This window comes from Acartia tonsa, chromosome 9 (assembly GCF_053477335.1).
Source record: "Acartia tonsa isolate MP-2025a chromosome 9, ASM5347733v1, whole genome shotgun sequence".
Taxonomy (NCBI): Eukaryota; Metazoa; Arthropoda; class Copepoda; order Calanoida; family Acartiidae; genus Acartia; species Acartia tonsa.
In genome coordinates, this window is record NC_137268.1 from 9,893,659 (window position 1) to 9,910,253 (window position 16,595).

General features: G+C 30.8%; 1 protein-coding gene across 2 annotated transcripts; it reads left to right on the forward strand.

Annotated features, from left to right (window-relative positions):
* Positions 1-2,956: 2,956 nt before the first annotated feature.
* LOC145328182 (uncharacterized) lies at positions 2,957-15,994 on the forward strand. 2 transcript variants are annotated; one of them, XM_080171771.1, is made up of 20 exons: positions 2,957-3,030; positions 3,563-3,629; positions 4,211-4,263; positions 5,083-5,167; positions 5,682-5,744; positions 6,424-6,513; positions 6,954-6,994; positions 7,368-7,430; positions 7,984-8,055; positions 8,463-8,585; positions 9,226-9,329; positions 9,627-9,723; positions 10,218-10,287; positions 10,968-11,500; positions 11,855-11,898; positions 12,471-12,583; positions 12,917-13,002; positions 14,686-14,819; positions 15,225-15,263; positions 15,708-15,994. In XM_080171771.1, exons 1-20 carry the CDS (start codon positions 2,987-2,989, stop codon positions 15,872-15,874), a joined length of 2,088 nt encoding a protein of 695 aa, XP_080027897.1. In that variant the 5' UTR covers positions 2,957-2,986; the 3' UTR covers positions 15,875-15,994. The 2 variants fall into 2 exon arrangements, with proteins under 2 accessions (XP_080027897.1, XP_080027898.1); XM_080171772.1 differs by having other exon boundaries at positions 14,695-14,819.
* Positions 15,995-16,595: the final 601 nt, after the last annotated feature.

Below are 16,595 nucleotides of genomic sequence, written 5' to 3' on the forward strand. Positions count from 1 at the left end.
ATCTGTGATTGTTATATTTCTAATAATCCAACCAATTAGATTTGAAATATACTGTACAATACTACTAGCGGTACTGCCCCTAAAGGTATCTATGACCTCCCTAAATTTTTTTTTATTTTGGTGGGGTCATTTTTCTTACTGAGGTGATTTATACTGGGAGAGTGGTGGACCCCACCCGTATATTAGTTATAGACCTATAAGCCTGTAAGTAGCTACACTGTGAATCATATTTGGTCATTGATTAGCAAGATCCTTCAGTACATACACAAGACAAATAGACATCATGATATGTTACTTTTATAAAAGGATACTAGCGGCTAAGCCCCTAGAGGCCTCTAGTGGTACTTTAAAATTTTTGTTTGATAAAGTCTCTACGATAATTCTTTATATTACGATATTCCTTATGTTACTTTGAAGTCTCCCAAATATTTTTTAAAAATTTAGATTTTTTTGTCATTTCTCTTAGGAGGGTGGTGGTACCCTCCCCCAAAATAGTTATAAACCTTTCCGCGGGACTTATGAGAATCTACTATGTTAAGAAGAACCCGATCGGTTCAGCGGTTAGCGTGATCCTTCGGTACAGACACAAACATCCTGTTACTTTAGTATAAGGATACATCTTGATGTACTAATAATACTAAATCTTTATTAAAAATTTTCTCTGTTGAAAATAAGATAGAAGATAGGGATGTAATAGAGTAAAACAATTTTATGTCCTTGTAACTTTTTTACTGTTTACTAATTAGGACCAACTTTATTTCTATCTTTAAAAAATGCATTTGATAGACCTGTTTTATGCAATTCATGTACTAAGTAAAAAGTAGACTCTAAAGATAAAAGGTACTAACTTATCAACAGAGTTTTAATACTTTTTGCCGATAAAGACATTTCAACCTTAAAAGAAAAACATTTGTGCATGTCCCCTGTTTAATGAAAATTTCCGACATAGAATTTTCGACCATAAGTCAGTCAAAGTCATATTTAGCTTCATTCACCCTTTTATTTAACAAACTTTGTTTTTTAAACGGCTGATATTCATAATTTTTGAAGCTAGAACATTTTTTTATTTTTACATAATTTTTATATAAGAATTCTCAGAAATTTGATTTCGGCGGTGACAGTTGACAGCGTCCAGCCAAAGCAGTCGGCTGGAAACGGCAGCTGGTTTTTATCAAATTGGATAATTCCTTATGCGTCTACAAAAAAAAGTACCACCAGACAAAGGCCATACAATAAAGGCTAAATTTATTATTTAACATGAAAAAAAATTTACATGAAGTGCAGCATTTTACACTGTTGGACCAAGTGTTTCAGGTTCATTGGTCAAAGGAATCTTTACCAAAAAGTATTTCTGTGATAACAGCTGATAAATCACAGTTTCCTTGTAGGACACACATATAGATTAATATAGTTATGTAGTAGCTTTGCTACTAAAAATATAATGTTTAAGGAAGCTCAAATGTCCTATTGCAATGAATTATAAACATAGAAATCACCAATTTTAAATTATTCAGTCTGTTTTCAAATACCTGCATATGCTTATCTGTTGTAATTTAACTAAACTGTAAGTAGCTTCATTAGTTTTCCAGATATTTTCAGTATTAAAACAACTTTAAAACAAAAAAACAAAACAATTTCGGCATAAATTTCATTTTTACTGGCAATTTTATTTTCACTTTTAAACTGATTAATATCTAAAAGTTTATTTAAGTAAATATATGTACTTGCACAGAAAAGATAAAAGATAAACAAGGATAACATTTATAAAAGCAAACATCTGAAACGGTAGGACAAACACAAATTAACACTTATAGTATCAGAACTGAATAAGCAGAATATTAATGTATAAGTCGAGACAAAATTATAAGTAAATTTGTTGGGGTTCAATAACAACATTACAGGAATCACTATACTAATTTTGAAATAGATAGGACATTTATTTAAGTAGGTATTGATTTAAATATTCTTCCCTTATATCATGCTGTTGTGTGCACAGGGTTTGCATCCCCTTCTGCTCGATTCAATTTTCATGAAATAGTATTTCACAAAAGGCTCTTCATATTTGCTTAAGATTAAAAATAATAGGAACTAATTTGTTCTACAACAATGGCTTTTAACAGAACTTCATAATTCTATTCAATTTCATTCAAAACAATTTCTTAATTTTTTATTGGTGTCAAACTTATCAGTAAAATATTATTTGTAGTTCTACAACAATATTAGGCTTTTTACAGAACTTCATAATTCTATTCAATTTCATTCAAAACAATTTCTTAATTTTTTTATTGGTGTCAAACTTATCAGTAAAATAGTAAAATATTATTTGTAGTTCTCTTAAATATGTAAATTTAAGTGTTCCTACAAAAGTAGCTAAAACTTTATCATAGCGTAAATGAGCGGCATCATCGTAATTATGGTTGTGTAATTGCTCTCTGTTAGCGAGGTGTCGGGTTCGAAAAAATGCGACAAAGACTAAAGTGTGTCAGAAATCAACATGTGACGTCATAAAAATGAGGGAGATGAGAGAAGAAGTGGGAAAGAAAATCCCTAAAAAAAGAGTTGGATAATTCCTCGTTTTTATGACGTCACATGCTGATTTTTGACACACTTTGGTCTAATAGTAGGATTCTGGAGAATGCCTTATCCCAAGAACTAACTCAAATCATCACCTTAATTGCACAGTTATAACATCTCGAAATACTCTTCTTTTACTTTCTTTTTTTTCCTTCAAATTTTCTTTCTCTATAACTTGCTTTAGGGTATCATCAATGATACATGTCGCTCCATCTGAAGCTTAAGGACTCAGTAACTACTAAACTTTGGGCTCTACCTTCAAAATATATAGCGTTTAGTTTTCTGGAAATTAGAAGACCTTCTCCCACTCTCGACAAAAAAATCTTCATTTTGTGTAAGGTATGAACACCTGATAGATATTTCTCTGACTTACTTTGCATAAACTTAATAATGCTTATCAGTTGGAAATAAAATGTCAACGACACAACTTTTAATTATAATCTCAGTGTTTAACAGGTTAAATTTCATTTTGTTGTTCATTAAAAAATATTGAGATAAAAATCTTTGAACTGAAAAACATTGAGAAAAAAATCTTTAAACTGAAAAACATTGAGAAAAAATCACCCAATAAAAACATGCATTAAATAATGTTAATTCTAAAAATGATTTATCTTCTATTTCCTTTCCTTAATTTAAATTATAATTTATAATGTTTGTATATAAATGTAAAAAGATAGTAAGTATTGTTTTAACCCCGTAAAAAATGTGTATATCAGAGGCGTGCAAAATGAAGGAGGTGGGTACGCCCCCTTATACCCATCTTGACTAGGGCCCTAACTACCCAACCAAGAAGGTTGTCAAAGTAAAATAGTCACAGACCCTTCAAATTTAAGGGTGTTTTTAAAAAATCTTCGCACTACACACCTTTTGTTGTTTGTTATACACTCCCCTCGATTTTGATAGAAAAAATGAAATGACTGTAGAGTTTCTGCTTTTCCCATATTTTACCTTATCATTATAGGAATCCTCATACAAGATTTTGATTTAGTATTCTTTGTTGTGATGATGATTGGTTTGCACCCTTTGGTCTCAATCTTTGTGTCAAACATTTTGAGGTTATATTTTTTTAACTTAATCTTTATAATAATCTAAATTGATAAATTATTACAATCAAGCAAGGATGTCTAAGAGAAGGGGTTGGGGGAAAAGGGTTATTTACCCACAATATTTTTGGAATAAAATATTTCCTCTCCTCCCTCAACTTGGGGGTGCTAAAGGCATTTTTTATGTATTTCACTAAGATGTATTTTACCTATTTTGAGAAAGGGTAAAAAATCCTACCACTCCCCCAAAAAAATTTAAATTATCCCTACCCCTCTATCCAGATTTTCAAAATAAATAGCTTGCGCGCCTTTGTAATCAATGATGACAATTATCAACCATAAAAAAAGTAAATTTAAAGCGATCCAAGGCATGTCGATAGTGCGTTGCAGTCATTGCTTCTTTCATTTGATGCCATATTATCAACATAAACACTACTGCACATCGATAGAAGTTAAGAATGCTTAAAGATTTGAATTTGTGAAGGTTGCGCGATGTTACAGTAAATTTAATGATATATACACAATTAAAATTGATAAAAATGTAGTTTATAAAAGGCAAAAAACTGTAAAAGATTATAAATATAACTATTTAGGATCCAGTAAGTTGGTATGAAGCAAAACATACTTGTATTTATCATAACTCTAGGTATTATATATATGCTTTTTACATTTTTAAACCGTAGGCGTAAAGGTTGGTCTACAAAGCTTAAGATCTCTCACACTGTCTATTTGTCTGTTACATTTAGTGGTTGCTTATTTCGTTAAGGACTTTTTTTGTGGAATCATCGAAAATTTAAAATGTAAATATATCTTCAATTCACTACAAATTCATGAAATTTTTTTTATATTGCTACTAGATATGAATAATTGGTTTGTTCGTTTAAGTCTACACCAGAAAAAAATAACACGAATTATAAAACGATTCTCAACAAAGATAATTAAGCTGCCATTTACGATTATAGAACAGTATGGTTAAAATGTAGAAGAATAGTTTAAATTATCCAATAATACTAGGACTCTTCATAAAAGATCAAAGATATTTCGAAGGTCGCCTACCTGACTAAACGTTTATAGTAGAAAATCTTCTATAATACAAAGTAAAACGATGCCTTACTGTCTATCTGTCTGTACCGAAGGATCTCGCTAACCGGTGAACCGACCGGGTTCTCCTTTACAGGGTAGCTTCTCATGGGTCCAGGGAAGGTTTATAACTATTTCTTGGGGAGTGGGACACCCAAATACTCCCAAAAAATGAAAAATACCCACCCCCCCCCCAAAAAAAAAAAAAATTTCCCCAACAAAATAAATTTTTTTCTTTTAAATCTAAAATTTGAAAAATTAGGTTAATCAAACCTCTTGGGGCAACGCCCCTAGAAGCTCGGGGCGAAGCTGCTAGTAGCTTATAAAGTATTTGAAGAGAGGTTTGGTGTTTTTTTAAACACAGTAGAATTATTGATGTATTTAGATTACTTGATGATTTCAAATCTTTACGGCAGCTAGATGTAAACGACACAGAAGCATGGATTGGAGGAAATAGTATTGCCAATCAGGTAAGAATTTGTTTACAGTAAAATCAGCCAACAAAAACACAATTAAAAACAGCGGCTTTATTTTCAATCATATTCATTAAACTTTTGCTGATTTCCTACCAATTAGCATTCTAAATTGAATTTTTCTAGGCAAAGCTTTTCTATAATTAGGGTTGGTCCGTTCGTAATTGATAACTCTTTTCATTTATGTAGATTATGTTAGAATGATTATATCGATTTTTGTATGATATATTTATCCTATTTATCTGATTTTTGAAATTATGATTCCTAGGACAACAATGTACAATGTACAATATTATAAGCGGAGCATCTCAATAATGAAATCCTAAAATTATCAATTATGAAAGTATGACTTTTTACAGTATCCTGTATTCACACAATTGTGCAAGAAATTTAAGTACAATTGTTAAAACTTACAAATTAAATTTTGCTTATTAAGTTCTGACACTTTACAAGTGTTAATGTTTGCAGTTCCAGAGGTTCGCTTTTATGGGTGTTGTTATTCTTGTTTTAGAATAAATGGGTATGGTCTGTAAGAGGTGATAATGTAGAGGAATGGAAAAATGATCTTTCAGAGGTGAATATTTTTTATTGTTGATTTTTAGAAATTCAAAAAGTAGTGTATTTAGCTGTAAGTTAGTAAACAAATTAAAATTTTACAGCTATAACCAATCTAGACGTCCAATCTGGGGGGGGGGGTTATTGGGCGTTTACCTCCCTCAATTTTTTAATCCTCTCATTTTGGCTTCCTAAAATTTAAAAAGAAAATATTAGATTACCCCACTTAAACCTTTTAAACCCCTCATTTTATTCCCCTCAAAAAAAGATTGAACATCTTTATTTTACTAAAAAACCTAGCTGAAGCACTTCAGTAGATCGTTCCCTATAAGTTTAGATTCTTAAAAATATTGATATATTTTTATTCTGCTATTTGGCTTCGCTTTTGTATTCATGGATTTCAACAGAGATCATCATCTAAATCTCTTATATATGAAGGCCTCTAGAGGGCTTCGTGTCGCTCCGGCTACTAGACCTTTCAACGCACCGTGACAAATTTCTTATAATTGCGGTGTAAAGCGACCATTTGCCCAATAGACATTGATTGCACGACCTTTGTCTGGAAGTCCTAACTGTGTATGCTGTGCCTGTTTATTGATGTCACGCGATAGATTCCAAATCAACGTCTCTAGTATGACGCGATGTGGTCCAGACTCTAAGCCAACACAAATAGTAAATCAATATTTTTTTGCATAAAGACAGTTGGTAATTGTATGGCTCTGGATGATACTGGTAAGGACACAAAAGCTGATTTTTGTGATGAGAAGAAAACTTTCTTTTGTGCCCAGGTCAGTTTTTCATATTTGTCTTTGAATTTCCTTTCAATTTTTTTGCTTTCAATGAATTAATTTCTTCATTTATCTTTGCATATCACGAAACCTATCCAATATTTTTTTTCAAATATATTAAGATATTGGTTTCAGCTATTTCTGCATTATAGTAGTATACTCCCCCCCCCCCCCCCATTTTCAAATTTAGTTTTAATTAAAAACAGTTTTAAAAAAACATTTATTTGACAAAATCATTTTTTTCTTCGGACAGTAGAAGTGGTAGACTCTTCCAAAGTAATTATAATCCTTTCTGTAACCTTTGAGAAGATATAAAGGAGAACCACATCATTTCATCAGCTAGCGAGATTCTTTGATACAGACAGACAGACAGATACACTTCCTGTTAATTCTATATATGGATTGTTGTCATTCGATATATTGACATTAATATCTTGTAGGATGAGGATCACTCAGATACATCAAGAAGAAATGATATTCAGTAAGAAATAGTTGTTCTTAATTTTTTTATTAAATATATCTAAATTTGATATGATTAAAATTTTATTTTCAAGTCCTATAAGTATTTTTTACTATCAGCTACGCCCTAGAAGCCTTAACTTAGGTTGAAGTGGAGGATTTTCAATTTTACTTTTTAAAAGTAAAATCTACAAAAAATTTGGTGGGAGTCATTTTTTTTGTACCCTTCCCAAAATAGATAAAAACCTTGCCAAGACCGTTGAGAAGTTACATTGTGGAGGACCATAATGGTTTAGCGGTTAGTGAGATCGTTCGTAACAGAAAGTTACACAGACATAGAGACTCGTGTTACTTTTATATAAGGATTTGATAATGTATTATTTTTCTGTTTTCAGTATAGTTCATAGTGGATTCATTGAATTTAAGCCCAAGCTTTTTGATCATGATAATAGCCACAGGTAACAAAATTATTATATATAAAATGAAATTTTAGCACTTTAATTGAAATGGGAAGCAAGGGTTATCAAGCGACTTAAATACTGAAAACGCACAAGGAATTATGCTGTGCACTGAGACCAGTTTTTTAAATAACGCAACCTTTCTTTTATTATGTTTTATTACATTATAATGTAGCAGTTCATTTTAAGTGTTTAAGACGCTTGATAGTCCTGGTTTCCCATTTTCTTAGAAAGCTTAAAAGTTTCACTTTATTCTTATTTAACAGGAACATAGAACTTTATCATGTAGTTTTGCTCTTTATTTACTTTTTTGACTTTCATATAGATAAAGGCCGGGATATGGTATACATCCAATAAGAAAAATAAATCTAAAATAACATTTGGTAGGCAGATAATAAAGGTCGTCAGTAAGCTTTGGCCCCCTAATTTTCTGAAATTACATAGAGGTTTCGTGATTTTTTTTATAATTAAATTAGTCGTTGGAATAATTAATGACTGACTTTATAGAACATTCTTTGCATTAAAACATTTCTTTCTTTTTATTTTTCCAAAGAGTTGATGTGAAGATGACCATAACAACTCATTCAGAGTTTGGAACTTTAATATCACAAGTTGATGATAATAGGTAACCGTTTTTTTTTATTAAAATATTGTTTTACTTCCTTAATCTAGGAAAAATTTGTAATAGTTATATATTGAATCGTATTATAGACAGCTTTCCATGGATATTAAAATATAAAAAAATATATGATTTTCATTTTATTGTTCGTGGCAAATTGTCTGTAATACGATGAAATATTTATCTTTTGTAATGCCCTAGAACAGGGGCGTCCAAGCTTTTCATTTTTGGGGGGGGTAAAAATTTTTTAGGGGGGGTAATCGCCCCATTACCCCCCCCCCCCCTCTTGGACGTCTATGCCCTAGAAAATTATCTTCCCCAAAAAAGTTTCAGGACTATAGAATGACAGACATTCATTTTGAATTTTAGAGAATATTTACCACAAATGAAACATAAGTACTTTAATCATTTAGAGGTTTTAATCTGAGTTTGAAGAATGGAAATATTGCCTTGTTTGATGGTGATAATAGTTTTGTAGACGAATGGGTTGGTGAAAAATATGTTTCAGATGATAAACCCCATAAAGTGCATTTCAGGTTAGAACATCTAGTAGTGATTAGCGAGGCAAATCTTAAATTCTGTATTTATTGGTATGGTTAGGAGTTTCTTTAAAATATATGAGGCTAGTGGGTATCCCCCTATAGGCCGCTTTTGGCCCATGAGGTGGTGGTAAGTTGAATACGACCTCCTATTTTTTGTTTGTTCCAATAAGCAAAAGTAAAACTGCCCTTTTTTTTACTGGGGAGGGGGGGGGGGAGGAAGGTGAAACCCCAAAAACAAATTATAAAACTTTACTTTGTAAAGAAGAACCATATCGGTTTCGCGGTTAGCAAGATTATTCGGTACAGAAAGATAGATATCCTGTTACTTTTATTTGTGAGGATTTTTTTCTCTCAAAGTTGGTGAAAGACTAAACTGAAATACTTTTGTGTCACTTTTGAGGAAGACCATTCCCTTTTTTCTATCTCTTTTGAAGAGATTTTCTCCCCCCCCCCCCCCCTTCCCTTTTTCTTTTCCCTTTATATGACGTCATATATGAATCGTCTTCCTCAAAAGTGACACAAAAGTTATGTAGTTCAGTCTTTCTCTCAAAGTTGTGGTAAAAACTTTTGTTTTTATGGTGTTATGTTTACTAATAAGCATAATACATTAATCTACATTCATTTTAATTTTTAGCATGTCTGACACAAACATAGAAGTTTATGTTGATGATAACATAGAGCTTACTGTGCCCGTTCGGAAAAAGTTTGATTTCCTTGAAAAAGTGCCAATCTTTTTAGGTAAATACAAAAAGATATAAATTTAAAATTACATCATGTCGGCTTTTGGCATCAGCTTTTTAAAATTCAGATTTTTAACTTTTTGAAAACATTTAATTATCCTATTCATCTGATTTTTGGGAAAATGATTCATGGAACAATTAGGTATAATGTTATAAGCGATGCATCTCTATTATCAAATCCTAAAAATGAAAGTATATACTTTGATTGCATCACTGTATTTATGCAATTTTGCAACAAATTTATTTACATTTTGTTTAGACTTACAAATTAATAACTTATTTTATTTTGAACTAGGTTCTGATGGTTTTATTGGTTGTATTACTGAATTTTCTGTTTTTAATGATTGTATTCAAGAGAAAAATGATAAAGGAGAGGAATGTGCTGAGTTTGGGTAAGTTTTGGATTACAAGTCATAAAAAATTGTATTTCTGTTTTAAAAGCACAACTACACTATAAATATGTTAAGTTTGTTCACACTGCTATATATTATCGTCTAAACAGTTTATAGTTTGTTGAAAAAATGACGTCATACAATACAAATGACCAATGATAGGTGAGTATACATTTTACCATTGGTATGGTAAGGCGTCATATTTTTGATAGAGTTATCTATTAAAAAATTTAATATCTTAGCTCTGGCTAGAAAGATTTTAATTTTCTTCTATAACCCATTACCCAGGGTAAATTTGTACCTACAGACTGCTATTCAGGCTGTTTCATGTATGTAATAAACACTGGCTTATTTTACTTAATTATGACATTGGTTTCAAGGCTTACTAGTAACTATTTTTGACTGCTTTTTTTTATAAACATAAGTTAGTGTGAGCATGACTATGTGTCTTTCTATTGTTATGCTACTTATTAAATGTTTGTCCTTGTCTTTAGAAATGATGCAGAGCATTTGGATTCTATCAAAAGAATTATTAAAGACATACACGCTGTTGAGTTTGTAGAGGTATGTAAAATTTTCATAAACTTTTACCTTAATCCTGATCAGTCATGCCCCCTTTCGAACAGAGGGAATGAAAAATATTAGACAGTTTGATTTAAACAAAGTATTTAACAACAGTTACTACTATTAGCATGTAAATAAAAGATATAACCATCAAGTAAATAAGAAACACAAAGATATTTATTTTTCGTTGACATTAAAGCTGCCTATTGTCAAACTTGGTCCTTAATTGGTCTGTCAGTCTCTCGGTAATGTTTCATTTACTCAGCTGCTATTCTAGATAGACAGAATTTTCCTTATTGATGATCATCTACTCTATATCTCGCTTGGTTTGTCAGTATGTCTGTAATGCTCTAGATGACATCCAATATATTTTTCTCATTTGTTATTTCAGATCAATGCTTTATTTTTGGTGAAAATTTTGCTGATAAATGCATGTATAAAAATCATATTTTACGTCTGTCTATCGGTAATGCTATAAACTACACTTCTCCTAGCTATCATCAAAGATAAATTTGTTAAAGTTTTGTGTAAAGATTCATATGACCACTATTCATTACTTATCATGTTACTTATATGCCCTATACTCTCTTTTATTTTCTTTCGTATTCTTTGCTTTACTACTTATGGATATTGTCATTCTTATTTTTAACCAAAAATTTCCTTAAATGTAATTATTTTAGAACTGTTCTGATCACTACAAACCTGCTACATCACGTCCACCTATTGCTTCTACAACAGAAGAAATAACAACTAGACCTCCAATACAAACCACGACAATAGAACCCACTACAAAGCTAGAAACAACTACCAATGAACCAACAACTCGTCCTACGATTAAAACAACAACTGTTGAGCCAACAACACAGACTACTCGGCCTCCAATACAAACAACAACTTTGGAACCAACAACAGTTACAACAAAACCACCAATTCAAACTACAACAGTTGAACCAACAACAGAAACAACTAGACCTCCTATTAAAACAACCACAGTTGAACAAACAACACGACCACCTATTCAAACAACAACTCTAGAAGCAACAACACGACCTCCAATAAAGACAACAACAGTTGAGCCAACAACTGAAACAACCCGTCCGCCAATTCAAACAACAACTGCTGAACCAACTACCCGTCCTCCAATCAAGACAACAACCGTTGCCGCTACGACTATACCTCCAACCCCCCCTCCACCATTTGTGGATAAAAAGAGGTAAAGGCACTTTCATTATTATTGTCATATCAAATTGTAGCAGTTTGTCTGTAAGTCCTGGAAAGGGTTTCTGAAATCTTTTTTGGGAGAGAGTCATTTTTTTTATTTAGGTGATTTCACTTGGAATGGAGGTGTTACCCTTTCCAAAAACCTTCCCAGGAGCTATGAGAAGCTTCTTTGTTAAATAGAACAATATCCTTCGGCACAGACAGACAGACAAACAGACGGACAGCCAGAGATCCTGTTAATTGACATACGGATTTCAAAAAATGCTAAATTCTTACAAGTATTGATATCAAAGATTACAAATGAAAGGTTGCGTGAGTATTCTAAAATATTAATTTGCATATTTAGAAAATGTGATAAGACTTTGAAAGCCTTTGTTTTAGACGAATCAGGTAATTTGGTAAAATATATTCATTTTTTGAAACTATTCATTTTACCCAATAAATGTAGTTTATTTTATTTTCTTGCAGCTTCAACCACCAACTTATTAATTATGAACAGTTAAAACAACAGATAAATCAAGTTTAGAAGGCAGGATAGATTTGCAGTTATTTTTAAGTTATAAATTGTATACTTTTCAAAGGGAAACTGTTGTAAGTCTACCGTAACGGAAAGTTAGTTAAGGATAAACGTATCATATTAATTTCCTTTTATAATCTATATCTAAGCAATATTCAAAATGAAATTACGTTTATTCAAGTATTGTCAATATTGTCATAATGCTAGATTTGTATGATTGTCAACAAAGTTAAGATTCACTTTTAGGTATAGGTGGATATTATGACAGGGGAAAAGTGCAATTATTTATTGGTCAGATTGTTCATCCAGTAGGAGGGGAAGGGATTGGGTTAAGGGTTTGATGGGGGAGATAGTTATTTTATCCAGCTACAAGTTTTACTTTATTAGATCTGGTGTAAGATTCAAGTAATGATTAATCTATTTTTTTATTCTTATTCAATTTTAGGAACCATTCAGATGAAGTCCCAGTTTATAAACAAGGATTTTAAGAAAACTAGAATAGAATTTAAAATAAGAACCCTATCAGATAATGGAAATATCTTAACTGGATTACTAAAGGTAAGATTTTGTTTATTTCATCAAATTTTTTTGCTAAACCTTGATGCTTTTATCGTTGTAAATTAAGAATTATTCTTTTGGATTGTATAGAATGATTGACAGACCAACGGACAAATTAAATTACATACTGGATGCTCATGGATTAGGGAATCTTCAATAAATAATTAGTCGTCTAACTTTAATAGCAACTGAGAAAATTACACTAAGGAATTAATTTTATAGTAAAAAAGTATATTAAGACGTAAGTTTTCTTTAAAGCTTAAGATTTCAAATCATTAATAAAAAAGGCCATAATTTATAATTTTTGCCTGATAAATGATTAACTTGTTGCAGGGAAGAGAAGACCCAACTTTTCAAATAAAGTTTACAAATGGAGTAGTCTCTGCAAACTTCTTTGGCGTTCAAACTAATCCACAAAGGTAAACCCCTATTTTAAAGTAACAGGATATATGTGAGTCTTTTTGTCCGTTTGCCTGTAAACGGGATCTTGCTAACTGCTGGAACTATATGGTTCTCTTTTACTATGTTTCTTCTCATGGTCCTTAATTGTATTAGTTCTCAAAGTTTTATAGTAACGTTTTCTGTTTTAACAACTTTGGGGATCCTTATTGAATTTCGATTGGTCGGTTCATTAAGATAAGTATCTAAACGTTTCAACCACTAATTGTAATCCACAGAAGGGGTAATTTGTGTATCATTATTGGGCAACTACATCAATTTATCGGCCATTGTCCTATATTTCAGATCCCTGCTTAATATCATTTATAATTTTGATTGGTTTAACATATCATTAAAGAAGCTGTATCAACTTTTTTGCTTTTTATTTAAGATAGCTAGCCGGTCCTTTCAGTAAGTAGTAGATGTAAAATTTTTCATAGAATTCAGATATGCAATCGGTTTTTTTGTAGACCTCTTATTTTTTAAGTAATTTAAGTTTTTAAAAAAAATAATTAAGTCGGTTTTAAGGTACTAAAACGCAACAAAATAAAAGAAGAAAATAGCCAGTATAAACAAAAATAGTAAGATCTTTAATTTGACACCTTACTTTTAAAATTCTGTTGAGTAATTGTTGAAAAAATCTATTTTTTTAACCTCGGTTTAATCAAAACATTAAACCTAAATATTTTCTCATACAGACATAAAAAATATGGGTTCATATATACCATTAGAATGAGAAAAATAATATGAATCCATTGTAAGCAAAATTGAAAAAGTTTAAAAAAATTGTAATAAAAAATAGAAAAAATAAAAAAGTTATTTTAAGAATTGTAACTACTAAACTAGCCAATCACAAATCGCAAAAATTGACGAATCGGGAAGCTTAATCTATAAAATTAACCTATAGAATTGCCAGAAAAAAAGGAGAACGTTCATACAATATATACAATAGATACTACAATAAATATAGTGATATTAAAGAACATGTAAAGAATGAAAAATTATGAACAAATATGCATCAGTCTGTTTATAAACTTCAAAACAATGCAGTTAAAAATACATTATTGTTTCTTGTGTTTAGAAAATATCTGCTACATTGCATTGTCTTTTGTTTAGGTTTTTTTCAGGTTTGGTTTAAGCTAACCCTTTAAAGCCGAAAATTATGATTCTTAAAATAAACTTATTTTTTTTATTATAGTTTTATAAAACTTTTTCAATTTTGCTTAGAATTTATTCGTAATATTTTTCTGATTCTAAAGGTATATATGAACCCATGTTTTTTATGTCTGTTTGAGAAAATATTTAGGTCTAAAGTTTTTATTAAACCGAGGTTAAAAAAATAGATTTTTTCAATAATTACTCAACAGAATTTTAAAAGTAAGGTGTCAAATTAAAGATCTTACTATTTTTGTTCATACTGGCCATTTTCTTCTTTTATTTTGTTGCGTTTTAGTACCTTAAAACCGACTTGATTATTTTTTTTAAAAACTTAAATTACTTAAAAAATAAGAGGTCTTCAAAAAAACCGATTGCATATCTGAATTCTATGAAAAATTTTACATCTACTACTTACTGAAAGGACCGGCTAGCTATCTTAAATAAAAAGCAAAAAAGTTGATACAACTTCTTTGTAGTTATTCTAACAAACTTTAATTTTGAAAAAGTCTTTTTAGTTACACAATCAATGACAACCGTGAGCATGCTGTAATTGTTGAAGTTGAGGAGCTTGCTGGTGGTAAATATGAACTCAGATGTAAAGTAGAGAACAAAGACACAGATTCTGTCATACTCAATTATGGTAATTCTTTTTTTGGAAGAATTCATTTTTTACTCAATATATAACTTGCATAAAGCTAAGTTTCTTTTCTTTTTAAGGCTTTACAGGGGGGCGGAAGCTTTCACCCCTTTTTTATGAGGAGGTGAAGTGGGCATTATAAATCCATCTTCAGATTTTTCTGGAAAAAAAACCCTAGGATAATAAAATTATTTAGCTGTGCTTTGACGGTTTACTTCCATTGTCAAAATATTGGGTAAACTTGGGGTTAACATGGTTATGTGATGTAACATAAGGGAACTGTGTAAGAAATGAAGTAATAAAGGAAGTGGGTTGTCAAAAAAAAACAGACAACCATATCTTTACTGATAGACAGACAAAATAACATAATTGAAGAGTAGCTTCTGTACTAAAAATAATTCTATTTAGGTGGTCCTTCTGAGAATGATACATATGACTTTTATATTGGTATGTTTTCCCTTATTTATACAATCAAGATTAAGTCCAAAAGTAAAAAAAAACTGTTAATTATACTTTTAACCATTTTACCGACACATGAATAGAAGAACAACAGACTGAAACTTTATGTTACTTTGTTTATATTTAGTAATATGTTTGTTCCTCGCTACTTATGGATGTTGTCATCCTTGATTTATGCAATGATGCATGCTACATTAAAATTGCAAAAAAAAGTATGATGTATAATCCAGACAACTACCTTGCCCAAGTGGTGAAGACCCTTTTTGTCTGATAACAAATTTCTTTCTATACTTTTGTAGGGACTCGACTGTGTTAATATTTCTGACGCTATTAGTAGATTTCAAAGACCCAATAAAAATTGGGACAGCTTCCCGACCTGTGTGCAGAGTTACATATAGCTAATGGCCCCTCTATAATTTTGCTTTTATTTAGGAAGTGTACCAGGAGAAAATCAAGAAAACAACTTTGCGGGCTGTTTAACGGAATTTAAAATAAGTCAAATTGTTACAAGTCCTATGAGTGCAGACATGAGCAACTTGTGGAAGTTAGTGTCAGGGATGAGCAAGGGAGCTAAGTGCACTAGTTCATGTACTTTCTAGTAGCTCACAGGGAGTCAATTTAAACTCCCTTTCGCAACTCCAATAATAAGAATTTTTTTCAAATTTTGTTTTACAAGTTTGTTTTTGTTTGGAAATATATGTTTTTAATATATTTTAAAATTATTTGTAATTTTTTTTTCTGTTTGCTTGGAATTAACTAAATTCAGTTTAGCTTTCTAACTCAGTTGCATGTAAAATCATTAGATTTAATTATTAAAAATTATTTAAAAACGTGAAAAAAGGTTTCGTTTTTCTTTCAAAAAATTCTTGATTTTAACAAATGCTCTTTAATCTCCTTGTCCGTAATCGTATCCAGGGGAGTTGAATCCCATTTTTTTTATTTTAGATTTTTTTTTAATAAAAAAAAAATTAGGGGGGAAAAAGATTCTTTTCTAGATTTCTCTAGGTACCCTTCCCCAAAATAGTCAGAAACCTTTCCGGGACCTCTGAGAAGCTACCTGTATAGGAGAACCCGATCGGATAAGCGATTAGCGAGATCCCTCGGTACAAACACACAAACATAAAGACAAACAGAGAGACATCCTGTTACTTTATTATACGAATTAAAAGAAAAAATACTGCATTTTGTTGTTTGGTCAAATCATTTTTAATGCATTAAGGCCAAAAAAAGTATAAAGTTATTTTTAGAAGAACATTAAAATTTGATGTAGGTAGATGAAATCATTATTATCCAAGTTATACAAAACAAGTTGAACACGAA